Source organism: Eretmochelys imbricata, chromosome 5 (genome assembly GCF_965152235.1).
Source record: "Eretmochelys imbricata isolate rEreImb1 chromosome 5, rEreImb1.hap1, whole genome shotgun sequence".
Taxonomy (NCBI): domain Eukaryota; kingdom Metazoa; phylum Chordata; order Testudines; family Cheloniidae; genus Eretmochelys; species Eretmochelys imbricata.
The window spans coordinates 96,426,130-96,438,861 of NC_135576.1; the positions used below are offsets into that span (position 1 = coordinate 96,426,130).

General features: G+C 40.1%; 2 protein-coding genes across 3 annotated transcripts in view; both read left to right on the top strand.

The window, feature by feature from the left end:
• The window catches only part of CARNMT1 (carnosine N-methyltransferase 1), a 32,918-nt gene extending 31,147 nt beyond the window's left edge, over positions 1 to 1,771 (top strand). Inside the window, exons 6-8 of one of the 2 annotated variants that reach the window (XM_077817568.1) lie at positions 231 to 344; positions 990 to 1,106; positions 1,392 to 1,771. In XM_077817568.1, coding sequence (XP_077673694.1) covers positions 231 to 344; positions 990 to 1,106; positions 1,392 to 1,432 — 272 coding nt within the window. In that variant the 3' untranslated portion in view covers positions 1,433 to 1,771. The remainder of the gene's footprint in view (positions 1 to 230; positions 345 to 989; positions 1,107 to 1,391) is intronic. The other variant, XM_077817567.1, reaches the window with a different exon arrangement.
• A 3,829-nt stretch (positions 1,772 to 5,600) lies between these two features.
• On the top strand, positions 5,601 to 12,351 carry C5H9orf40 (chromosome 5 C9orf40 homolog). Its single transcript, XM_077817578.1, has 2 exons — positions 5,601 to 6,177; positions 10,919 to 12,351. Exons 1-2 carry the CDS (start codon positions 5,818 to 5,820, stop codon positions 11,075 to 11,077), a joined length of 519 nt encoding a protein of 172 aa, XP_077673704.1. The 5' UTR covers positions 5,601 to 5,817; the 3' UTR covers positions 11,078 to 12,351.
• Positions 12,352 to 12,732: the final 381 nt, after the last annotated feature.

Genomic DNA, 12,732 nt, shown 5'->3' on the forward strand with positions numbered 1-12,732 from the left:
TCCAGCTTTTACAGTAATACAGTATTACTGGTTTCCTTTCAATAAAATGTCAGGAAATATTTAACTTCTAGCCATTCTCTTTACTGTTAGAGAAAGCTGATCTTAGGTGTGACTAAATACCTATATATTCTGATACTAAATGCTAAATACAAGCCAACTCTGAAGTCTTGCACAGAGGATTGATGTTAAAACTGATCATGTGCACTCGATAATATATTTTCTTTGTACAGATATGTGGGACTGCATAGCAACCTGCTTCTTCATAGACACAGCGCATAATGTCATTGATTACATTGATACAATATGGAAAATTCTCAAACCAGGAGGAATATGGATAAATTTAGGTAAATTGTTCATCATCTTGCTCTCACTTCTATTGCCTGGCATGACCAATGGCCCCTGGTGAGTGGGAGGAGCATTTAGAGGGGAGGTTTTGCTCAGCATTCATAGCCATGGAATCTTCAGCATTTTTAGCTACCTCATTCTCTCAAGCCTCTGAACATGTGTCAAGAGTGATTTTCAGTTTCTTATGATTCAGCCAAATCTGAGTGAATTTTCATAAGGAAACAAAATACATCTCCCTGGCCTGAGGACTGCACCCTTCAAAGTGTCACATCCATACTCCAAAGCACTGAGGTGCTCAGTTTCTTAAATTCTTTAACCATTTCTTTTTAACATTGGCAAAACAGTGTATTTTCCCCCCAGTCTTGTTCTCTCAGATGGCTGAACCATTTGTTGCTGAAATTTTAGTTTGGTAAAGCAACTGAAAATGGGCTAATAATGGAAAATGGTAGACAACCTAATTACAGGCACCACTGTCAGCTAGCTCTACGTATTATCAGTTTATTTTACAGCTCAGTGTGTCAGACTTTTTTTTTGTTGGCTTAATACTTAGCTGAAATGCTATAGAGTTGACTTTAGATAAAAGTGTACTTCTGACAATAAAATTGGTATTAGTGTTACTGAATCCCTTTATCTTTGTATTCTAGGTCCTCTCCTTTACCACTTTGAGAACTTGGCAAATGAACTTTCTATAGAATTGAGTTATGAGGATATAAAAAATGTTATATTACAGTATGGATTCCATCTAGAGGTACGGATAGATTGTGAGTAATACTTATTGGAGTAGATGGGTCAACCAAAACTATACATATTAGGGCTTTACCTTTAAATGTTGAATATAGATTTTTAACTTTTAAGATGCTTACATGTTAATGTTGCCAATTGTAGTTATATTTAAGTTGTCTGGTTTTTAATTCATTAAAGGGCAAATAACACTGAGTGTAAACACATAAGTGATGCCTGTTCAGAGGAGAAATACACATTTTGGAGGGAATTGCTTCAGGTGCAATTTCAGAAAATATTCTGAAAACTTCAATTTTTATTTTCAGGTGGAGAAAGAATCTGTATTATCAACATACACTGTGAATGAACTATCCATGATGAAATACTACTATGAATGTGTGTTGTTTGTGGTTAGGAAACCAGAGTTGAAGTGTTTCAAATAGATTCTTCAGAAAAAGTGCTGGAGATAATGCTAAAATTTACAACACACAATGGACTAGGTAATGACTGGATACAACCTCAAATCAGTGGTGCCTTGTTTATTCTTAACAGGAATTTGAGAGTGTCTATTTTCTTAATACCTGTATTGCTATCCAGATATATACTGTGCCATGCATATTTGTACTGTACTAGTGAAAATGGAAGAAAATGTACAGATACACTGCCCTCATTCATCAGAATCCATAAAAACATCCCATTTTCATAAGTCTAAAACTCCTGGTTTTATGTCTGCCATGAGGTTGTCTTGATAAGGCTGGTTTAATCATTACTAAACAATACTGAAATCCAAAATAATTTCCCTTTTATCTGCAGCTGTCTGTAACATGCACAATCTACAGCTCTCAGGACCTGTTGGAAAGGATGTACAATTCTGTGTTTGATATCAGTACTGGGAATATTATTTCCACTTTTGATCTGAGGCTTAAAACAAAAATGTTTGTATTCTGCCTCAGTTTTTAAACAAAATTCTAATTGTTTTCATTTTTCCTTGTGGCTTTATGAATGTTTAGAGGTATGATACAAGCTGAGCCACAGTTTAGAGAAGGATTTCTTAACATCAATTTAAAAATAGAAAATTTACAAAATCTGAAATTATTGAACAGTGCTAAAATGTTTCTTGAAAGCTGCATTCATTGTGACTTAGCGCTCCTGGGACCATTTTCTGTAGGACTGAAAATAGAAACAAAAGATATAATTTAAGAGCTTCTAAAATATTTTAATTTTCTGGCCATGCTAAGCTTAGCAATCTATTCTAATAGTTTGTTGGCTTTGGTAATTTGAATATTGGTATATGAAATCATAGTACGGAGTGAAGCAAAGCATCATGTCACAAAGTAGCGGGAGTAAATTAACCTTGAAATGGAAATAAGACTTGGTCTGGTAATGCAGGAGCTGCACTCTCACTTTGCCCATTTGAAGTTTATCAGTGTAACTTATCTGTTGCTTAAATAAAGTGTTTGAAGCATTTATTTTAAGGATTACTAGACAATAGAAAAATCCTGCAACTTTCTTTTCTTTTTAGAAAGCAGTTTACACAGTTGGGACAACTGTGCCCAGAGTGTACAGCTGTGCTGTAATAATGGGGAGTCATTAAATTTAAAATTAAGCAAATCCTATGTGAAGCACCTTTGCCTTGCGCAGGAGCTTCCCCTGACCTGTGTCTTTGCAGAGCTCATCCCTTACCCCCTCCTCACACGTGCTGGTGGAAGCAGCTCTGTCCCTTCCCATGATGGAAAGGCAGCTACTGCCTCAAGGTTGCTGCTGCCCATTGACATAAACCAGCCACCTCCTGTTGCCCAGCTCCAGCACAGACAGGAAGGAGTTAAGGGTGCATTGTGCACTAGCCCAGGGAACCTGCAGAGGTGTTGGGATCTGGCACAGAGGAGGAGGAGAAGACACCATACCCTAGCCTACCGAGAGTAAGGGTTAGGGATCCTGGCTCCTTCCCTTCCCTGCAGATGGCACCGTCTGCCCTTTTGCACAGACAGCAGCAGCAGCAGCCAGCTAGGGCAGCCTCATGTATGTGCCCTTGGCTGAGCGTAGGGGCTCAGCCCGTCCAGACAGTGTAAGCTACCTGCTGAAGATGGGGGACAGATGGAGGGTTACTGCCCAAGGACCGAAGGTCATTCAAAGCTACCCCCAGGCTGGCAGAAATCTGGAGGTCTCAGTTCAGCATGGGTAGGCTCTGAAGCTGGCTCACAGGGCATGTCTAGAGCAGCAATCAGCTTGCTGTGCTCCAGCAGTGTCTCAAAGTGCTTTACAAGCTGCATTGCACTGCTAGGAGTGAGGTGGGGATCCCTCATTATACAGAGGGAGAGGACTTGCATTTAACCTCATGCAGCTGTGCAGGCATGTGTGCGCAAACTGGGCCCAGCTGCCTTGTCCCAGCTCTCAAAGTCCATCACAGAGCCAGGAATAGAGTCCAGGGAGCTGGGATCTTGTGGCCAAAGGCCAGGCTGCGCTGGGAGTGTATGGCCAAAGGTGGGGCTGGACAGAGGGCAGGGAGCTGGCTTTGAGCTGGGAGGTGCTGTGCATTGCACTGAAGAAGGCTCAACGAGTGCCTATTAGATCATATGGCACGCCCTCCCACCTGCACACGTTGCCTCTGCTGCCAGGATTTGTTACAGAACCATTAAATTTGCCTCTGCAGCAACCCTCGTATTTCTGACCTTCTGGTGTGAACCCTGGTAGAAATCTTGGGGGGACATGTGACCCCGTGTGCCTGCCCACCAGTCCCTCTGACTGTTAGCAACAAGTTCTGTATTTGTTTCAGCATACCTGGGTTAATTGTTGGATACTTGGTTGGACCTTTAAGGCAATTTACCCTTGGTACTTTAAATCTACCTCTAATATTATGTTTCCTTGTTCTAAGTAAATTACCTACTAAATAAATTAGATGGATATTAATCCACAGATTGTAATTTCATACAATCGTTTTGTATTTTGAAGTTATATAAATATTTTCTATGAGAATAATTATTAAACAGCTTGTGTTTAGAGGAAGGATCAAATTAATTGTGGTGTTCTCCTTACATTAATCTAATGGTTAATTTAGCTATACTATCATCCCCTTTGAAAATCCTTTTAAAAGTAAAAAAAGGTATGGTAGGGAATCAAGCCTTTTCCAGGGATAATAGATTTTAAAATTTATGGTATTTTAAACTTACTCTCACTCATCTAGCTGTGGTCCCTTTTTCTTGGGTCATTTTTTGCTTTCTGTTTTTAAGGCAGATATTTCACGCGTCCAATTTTGCTTTAATTGAAAGTACAATTTTAAAGTTCACATGGGCAAAAAAGCATTTACTATTTTAAATGCTGTCTAGGACTGTATAATACTTGCACATTTTTAAAAACTGTTCTGCTCAGATCCCTAGCCAGAAAAAATATTGGACTTACAGCAGTTTCAGTAAAGGTTTACTTGCAGGTAGTCTGAACTTTCTAAAAGGAACCAGATTTTTGCTTTTTTAATAAAAATAAATTAGTCCAACCTTAAGTAAAGCCTGTTGAAAGTTTAGATGCTGCCATTAAGGGAAATAAAAATAAATAAACCTGTTGCCTTAAGAAGGCAACTGATGGTCTTCTGTGGCTTTTTGTGTGTGTGTGTACAATCTACTTTAATTCTTTATAGATAGATACTTTCAAAAAGCCTTTTGCATTTTTAAATTTATTAAAATAAGGTACACTTAGGGTAAATGTTGATCATACAGTCCCTTTACACCTGTATTATTGCCCAGTTGCTCTTGCCCTTTTATTTCAGAATGCATTTTTTCCTCTATCTGTCTGCACACTGAAAGAAAAGGAGTACTTGTGGCACCTTAGAGACTAACCAATTTATTTGAGCATATGCTCAAATAAATTGGTTAGTCTCTAAGGTGCCACAAGTACTCCTTTTGTTTTTGCGAATACAGCCTAACACGGCTGTTACTCTGAAACCTGTCTGCACACTGTGTTTCTGATTTTATTTAGATAATCATTACTAGAAATATCAACTTGTTGCATGCTAAGCCCCAAAAAAGTCTCAGTCCTAGACCTGGAACGCAGTTATGCTAAAGCGACAGCAAAGTTTGTAATGGGCTAAAGCTGCAACAAGGTGAATCCACATTTGAACTTCATCCCCAGAGATATGTCCCTAAGCAGGGATGTACTAAATCCCTCTTCATGTGACTTTGGTATGCCCACAGCTGGACCCTTGTGGTGAATTGTAGGTCTCATCCTGCGCCAAGATAAAGACAGGGGCTGAAACGTAGCTCCTCTGTCCCGGGCGGCATTAAATCAGCAGTGCTTAGCTCTAGTTTATACCAAGGGTCCTAAACAGCTGGAGCCTGGTAAATTACAGGTGGTTAGTGAGGTTGTACAGCTTCGTCCCCCCGCTCCAACACTGGGTAGCTACAAAACAGGAGAGAGTTCCGAAGCAAGCAGCCCAACCAGGAAAGGCGCGGGACGGGGTGGCATAGATAAGTGACCAGCCGGGCAAGAGGTTCGCGCGGTAACAGCCAGAACTCGTGGCAGGCTCTAGTGTTCCCCCCTGCATTGGTGTGGAGATGGCGGCTTCCAGCCCACCCCACCGCGCAGCGAGAGAGCTGGCGGCATGAGCACGCCCCTTAGAGGGCACTACGAGACGCGGAAGGGGAGGGAAGGACGTTATGCCCCCCACAAGTCGCATGCGCACCTAGCCCTGTCCCGCCCGCTGGGAGAGAAGTGCTTGGGGCCGCGCGCGCCGCGGAGGTACAGCTGCTCGCGCTCAGCCAGCTGATGGCCAAGCGGCACGCGGAGCCGTTAGTGTGTCACGTGCCCTGGAAGCGTTTCCTGCCCGAACCCCCTCCGTTGCTCCGCGTGCCCGGGAGGTGCCTGCGGGACGGCCCCGAGCTGTGGAGCCCCGGCCGCGCGGTATCCGGGGGCCCGGACAAGAAGCGGAAACTGGAGGAGGCCGAGGCGCCTCCGGGGAAGCGGCCTGGGCTCAGAGGCAACAGGCCTGGGAGGGAGCCTGGAGACCCCGCCAGCCCGGGAGGGAGGAGGCGGCAACAGCGCAGGGGGGACGTAGGGCCCCGGCCGGAACCGGCGATGCGGGCAGGCGGCCCGGATCCTCTGGGGGAAGAGCGGGGACCCGAGGAGGTAAAGGCCGGGGCGGGGGAGGGGTCGTGCTGATTCGGGTGGATCGGCTGTTAGGGCTTCGAGAGGGTCCTAGCCTGCAGACCGGGCTTGGTTTCGGCGGTTCAGGGCCCCTGTGCCAGGCGCTGGAGGCACTGAGGGGAAAGGCGGGGTGGGAGAGACTCGGACACACGGCTCCTCTGTGGGGGGTGTGTCCCGCATGGGTAACAGCCCGGTAAAGTCAGTGCAGAAAGCACAGCGTGCCCCTCTCTTGCCCCTGCCTAGCTGCTCTCTTCACACCAAACTCTTTTTTGTGCCTACAGAAGGCACTTGCCATTCATGGGTATGGCCAAACAAGTGCTGGGCTTATCTGAAACACCTGGTGGTTGTTCACTGTCCAGATACAGCTGTTCCTCCCCGCTACTTCTGTGTAAATCTTGTTTGAAGGTTGAGCATTATCATCTCTGCTTTTTAACAAAACATCTTTTGTAGCTGGACCAAGTGAGTGCTTTCCTACACAGGTGGTTCTTCAGCTGGGCAATATATAAAGGTTATTTGCATCAGTCTCTAACCACAAAACCGTAGGTACTTAAAGTAGTTTCCATGCATGGTATACAGGGTTTACAGTTAGGTTCAATGGCTCTCAGCGGCCCCACTATACAGATTGTTCCACCGCCACTGCACAAAACTTACTGGTTTAACACAGTGCACAGACCTCACTTGAATTTTAACTAGATAAGATACCTTACTCTGTATTTCTAAGATTTCTGTGTAGCTTGTGCCTCCTGTAAATGGAGTCTTCCATAGATTACGCATGCCTCCTTCAGGGGTCTTTCATCTCACTGGAACACTACGAGGACTTGTGTCACCACTCTCCCTCTCTGTAGTGCTCATTCTCCAGGCAGAAGGTAAAACTGAACTTTTTCTGAACACATGACAGTTTAGTTTGACTTCACTTCACCATTGGAATACATACAAGAAGGATTCCATGTTAATGGCTGACATCATTTCTAGATTATTAAATCCACAGAGTTGAGGTTTCTCAGAGACTAACTTTGCACTGAAATTTTTCCCTGGCACAGCTGTTCTGTGCAGTGCTTCCAGAGTGACCCACTTGAAGCAACTGGTCCAGTGGGAAGATGTCACAAATAAGTATCAGTTAAATTATTATTATTATTATAAAAGTGCAATTCGCAGATCTGTGATACTGCCCATTATATTCAATATTATAGGGGGAAAGTACATACTTTTAACCTGTTGCACATCTTTAAACCTGTCATGAGGCAGAAAAATAAATGCATATTTAAAAAATAAAACTAAATGGCAATGATAGGCAAGAGTTCTACAACACTTAACTTTTGTTGAAGGAAATTCCTGAATAAAACAACTGTAAAACCTCCTCCCCAAGTATAAATTATAGAAGCTGGGGTAGAAAAGATCTATTAGTTCATCTCCCTGCCAACTTAGCTGTTTTAACTGAAAATAGAAGCCTTGACCAAATTAATGGGGAGTTCTTGGAGACTTAGTATTTTTGAAAATCTGGCCAATTATAGACTTAAAACCCCAGTTTTAGGTAACCATTTTTTAAAATCTGGGTCCTTGAAGACATAACTATGTACAACTGACAGCTGTGTTGGGCTTTCTGCTTTCCATGTACAGTATCGTGTTCTCTTCTCTTGCTCCTCTTTCTTTCCCTCATGCTCAGAAATGTACATATGAAATATGTAGAATTATCCCACAAATGAAGTGAGGAAGGATTTTTTAATCCAATGGAAAACCCATACTATGCCATGCTTCATACAAGAACATATCTCTGTTTGGAAGGAGAAAAGACCGACTCCTTCCTCCACTGAGTATTTTGATAGCACAAGTTGGTTTAAGGATTTGTATTGGAAATGTTGAGTTCATTATTTATCTCTGTTTTTACCTTAAGTCAGGGTAATTGTAATTACCAATTGTAATGATGTAAACCTTTTTTCCTGTATAGAAGGCTGTAAACATACCTTGTTCTGTCTTACTAAGGAGATAGATACGACTTGCTGAAAATAATTCTGCAGAAAGATTTTTAAATGTCTGTTTTTAAAGTATCTTTTGGGCTATATGTTGACAAATAAGTCTTGACAAATTTACTAGTGTCTATAAACTCTGCTTAGGGTGCTTCTTTTTTGATATCCTCTAGTTCCAAATTTATCAGACATACACACTCCTGAAGAGGTGGAGTTTTCTGATAACAGAGCTACTTGGTTACTCTACCCCTCTAACCTGTTTATTTGGGGTCCAGCAAACTGCTAACTCTTCCATTGATGTTTCTACTACTCATAGCTCTCCCAAACAGCAGCATAATGAAATTGACATTATTCACAATTTTATTGCTTCCTATAGATGTCATAATAACAGTAGCAAAACGGATCGGAATCTTTTTTTTTTTTTTTAATTTCATGCTGCTGCTTGGCAAAGCTGTGAATAACTGCAGTTGTCCTAGAGCTGACTTTGCAGACTCAAGAAGACAGCATCGTTTGTCACATTTGGGAGTTTATCTTTGTATTGGTAGAGTTAGAAAAAATCAGTCTTTTCAAACGAAAGATTAAATTCTATAGATATAGATGGTTTAAGGCCTGTAGGCTTTCCACTTACCCTTGGCAAGTGGATTTTCAAAGCCCTGTTTTAAAAATATTCCAAAGTTATACAAAAGATCTGACCCTTCCCACACATTCTTTTTGCTAGTGTTTGGCGCTTGCAGCGATCGTTTGTGGTCTGAAGTTATCCTTTCTTTGGCAGTATAGGTTGTGCATGATACAAAGGGACTCTTTGTTTATTTTTTCCTTTAGGTAAATAAGCTGAAGTCCTGTTCCTACAACAGCTTACGCCCATGCTTAAAGTTAAGCAGGAGTGGTCTTTGCATTGGGGCCCTACATTGTAACCACTTGGGAGCAGGGATTGTCTACTATATGGTTGTACAGTTCCTAGCACAATCGTACCTTAACTTGTTTGAAGCCTCTAGAAGCTTCAGCAATGTAAATCGTTACTTTTTACGTGCATCATTGATACTATGCAATATAAAAATTTAAATTTGAAAGATTTTGATGCATATAATCCCCTATATTATGAATGTAATTTTGTCTTTATTTTAATTAAAATGTAAATAGCCTTTCTATCTCTATGGCACTACATTCTCCTACTGCTTGTGTCACAGACATCTAACGTATGGGCATACTATGCTGTTTTAGTCTGTCTCCAAAGATCTCGTATAAATGAAAAACACAATTTGTGATAGTAAAGCACTACAGTGCTTAGCATAATGGTGTTCTGGTCCTTGACTAGAGTTCCTAGGCACTATGGTAATACAAATAGTAAATAATAATGATGATAAAGTGCTGTTAGCTAAAAACATAGTGTATTTGTGCACATGTATGTGGATGTAGGCTTTGCAAAATGCCTAGAGATCTTCATAAAAACTGCATGTTGGGTTCAAACACTTAATACTATGACACCAAATGACTGCCTGATAATTCTATGTAATTATTTGATCACATTTTGTTTTCGTCTACTGCAGAGCCAGCAGAGGGTGCAAAATTTTATTTCAAAAGCAATGTCTACACTGAATGATGCCAATTCTGCAGTTAGAAATACCATATTAATTTCAAACTCCAATAGAAATGGAAAGAATTGTTTCAAGATTCTGAGTATTAGAAACAATACAGTAAAACAAAATTATACAGAAATACATGTCATTTTAAGTTGTGACAGGAGTAATTGTTTTTGCTTAGTCCCTTAGGGTAGGAAGGAATCATGAGTCTGGAGGAGCAACTTTTATACATAACAAATATTTTATATATCCCACAGTGGATGACTTGGAGGTTTAATTATGTTCCCTTTTTTATGGTCTGTGTTTCTTCAACAGAAACAGTCTTTGCTTGGAGTGTCTCACTCCATTAACTTTAGTGCTGCTTATTTGAGTAATGATCTCTGGCTAAAAACAGATAGATTTGCCAACAGAAGGGGGGGAAAACAGTTTTTTGTAACAAATCTGTCTGCAGAGTAAATCAGTAATGAATTTGTTCCAGTCTTATTAGTTGTCATCTGCACTGCTTATCATATACCCTGGTGAAAATTCATTATTAACTTTGCTTTGTTTGTCTTTACATATATGTAGATATTGAAAGAAAAAATGAACAGAAAATATTAGAAATCTTTTCTAATATTTTGCTTTCACTGTAGCTACCATTCTTTAAATAAATCTACCATAGATGTATTCAGCTCTCTACTGGGGAAATACTTACGATTCTTGTGACTGATACCACTTTTGGAATGTTCCTTAAGCTAAGAAACGTCTCATGAGTCTCAGACTTTGAAATTGTCCATAGTGTTCGTATATTGTGTGAGAGGCAGCAAAGGAGGGTTTGTGATGAACAATTTTGATTTGTGTAAAGTTAAAGTGCAGAAACATTGCCTCTTAAATATCATTGCATGCATAAACTGTGAGCTGCAGTAGACAAGGTTGTACACAAGGTACCCAAAGACAATACAATAGTCCTCAGCAAAAATATTTAAATAATTACGCCAAAAACAGAAGCAAATTATTTGGTTAGGATTGTCCATTATTTTTTAATGTATTACGTTTTCTTAGAACATTTAAGAAAGTAAAATATATAACCCTAAAACCATCTGGGAAATACCTCTTGGCTCAGTTTCTTTTGCAAAGGGGGTTATTCTCTTCTTTCTACTGCAGTGCCATACATTAACGTGTTATGTTTTATTTCCAAAGCATGAGGAAGAAATTTGGCAATACAACTCATTCCAGTACTGGAGAGCACCATTACCTGCTATTGATCTGTCTGGCATTCTGGACTTAGATGGGGAGAACATGACAGATGCAAGAACTACTTCCAGGACTGAAATCATAGAGACTGAAATGGAGACCTGAGTAATTAATTCCTTGTAGCAAATCTATTTTGAGGGGGCTTGTTTTTGTTTGTATTCAGGTTTTTCCTACTTTGACAAAAGTATAACATTCTTTTTTCAAAATGTCAGAAACATACTTACTGTTCCAATCTGCATAAGTAAGGATGGGTTTGTCTACATTGATTGAAGGGTCGTTGTTGGACACTTGCCAATAAATTGGAAAGGTGAATTTACCTATACAATGGCGAGAAGGCTACTGACACAGTACTGGCAGAAATATTTGAAAAATGGATGTATAACAATGTGTAGAAAATCAGAATTTATTTCTGGACTTTCATAGCCAGCAAAATGAATAGCTTGGAGCGCTACCGGTAGAAGACAAATGCCAAAACATTCCACCTGCCCTGAACAGAAAAGATGTAGCTGACATACATAAAAGTGAGATTTTTATACCATGCACTTATTTAAAAAATCTACACCAAAACAACCACCTTTACAATCTTTTCTGATGTTTTTGCTTTAGATGTTGAACAAAAACAAACAAAAATCAGATACAAGTATTTCTATGCAAACCAGAAATGACTATGGTGGGATTTTCTTTTCTGCTGAGAGCTGCCCTAAGTTACTTCACCTTCTCACTAGTGATAACTTGAATCAGTAGGTGGCTTATGAGTGTATTGTTTTCTTTTTCACGTGCTCAAGTTAGTGCTATTCCCATTTTTTGTTGTCATTGGGATTAGAGCATTTTGTGGGGTTGAACTGCCTGAGATGTACAAAGCTGACAAGAAGAGCAGAGTGAAATGATCAGGCACACTTTTTCAGGGTTGAGTGATTTAGGTCCCAGTCCTGCAAAGACTTGTGCACGTACATAACTTTTCACACCTATGTAGTCCCATTAAATTCATGTGCTGCTGCAGGAATGGGACCTTAGTGCTCATTTTTTTTTATTTGATACACTTTTGTCACTAATAATTGTCCGAAATTAGATGTCATGTCTTATCAGTGAACTTTGATTTCATGTGATTTGTCTCCAAGTATCCTGGAAATGAGATATTTTTGTTGGTATCATATCTGCTTTGAGAAGGTTTTGGTGAATTTTTAAAAAACTTATTTTGCTAAAGAACAATAAAGTTTTCAATGTATATTTGAGCATTTTTGTACTATATTTAAATTACCCATTTTTTCTTCTGTCTTCAGAATGTTACTCATGTAATTGTAATTTGTTATTGCTTGGATATGTTTGGTTACAGTACTAAGTTGGATGGCCTACTTAGTAAACATTTCGAAAATCCTTTAGTATTTGTACTTTGTCTTCAGTTTTTACACTGTGTGCAGCTTGAATTCATTTTTTTGTGGTACGCACAGAGGTGAAGAACGGGGCTAGACCTGGGCATAGCATGAAGCTTTTGCTGGAAATCTTTCTTACCATGCTGCTTCAGTGTATCCTTGTTCTCTCCTCAATGTTCCCCTTTGCTGCGTTTCCCTAAATAGACTTCTTGAACTCAAGTGGCCAGTATTTCTGGATATTTGTCAGATTGTGTTGGTGTTTTTATTTGACTAGACCTCAGTTGCACTATAGCAAAACAAAATAAATTTCTTTTTAATTTGTATGTGATCCTACATCTCCAGAGGTGTATCTAATGCTCTGATCATTGCTACTATATCGAGGTCCATTTT

What these genes read in the sequence shown, in the direction of transcription:
- C5H9orf40 (XM_077817578.1), top strand. Translation starts at nt 5,818, where the DNA reads ATGGCCAAGCGGCACGCGGAGCCGTTAGTGTGTCACGTGCCCTGGAAG. An exon ending in AAGAGCGGGGACCCGAGGAG is followed by an intron (nt 6,178 to 10,918) that starts GTAAAGGCCGGG and finishes TTATTTCCAAAG; the next exon opens with CATGAGGAAGAAATTTGGCA.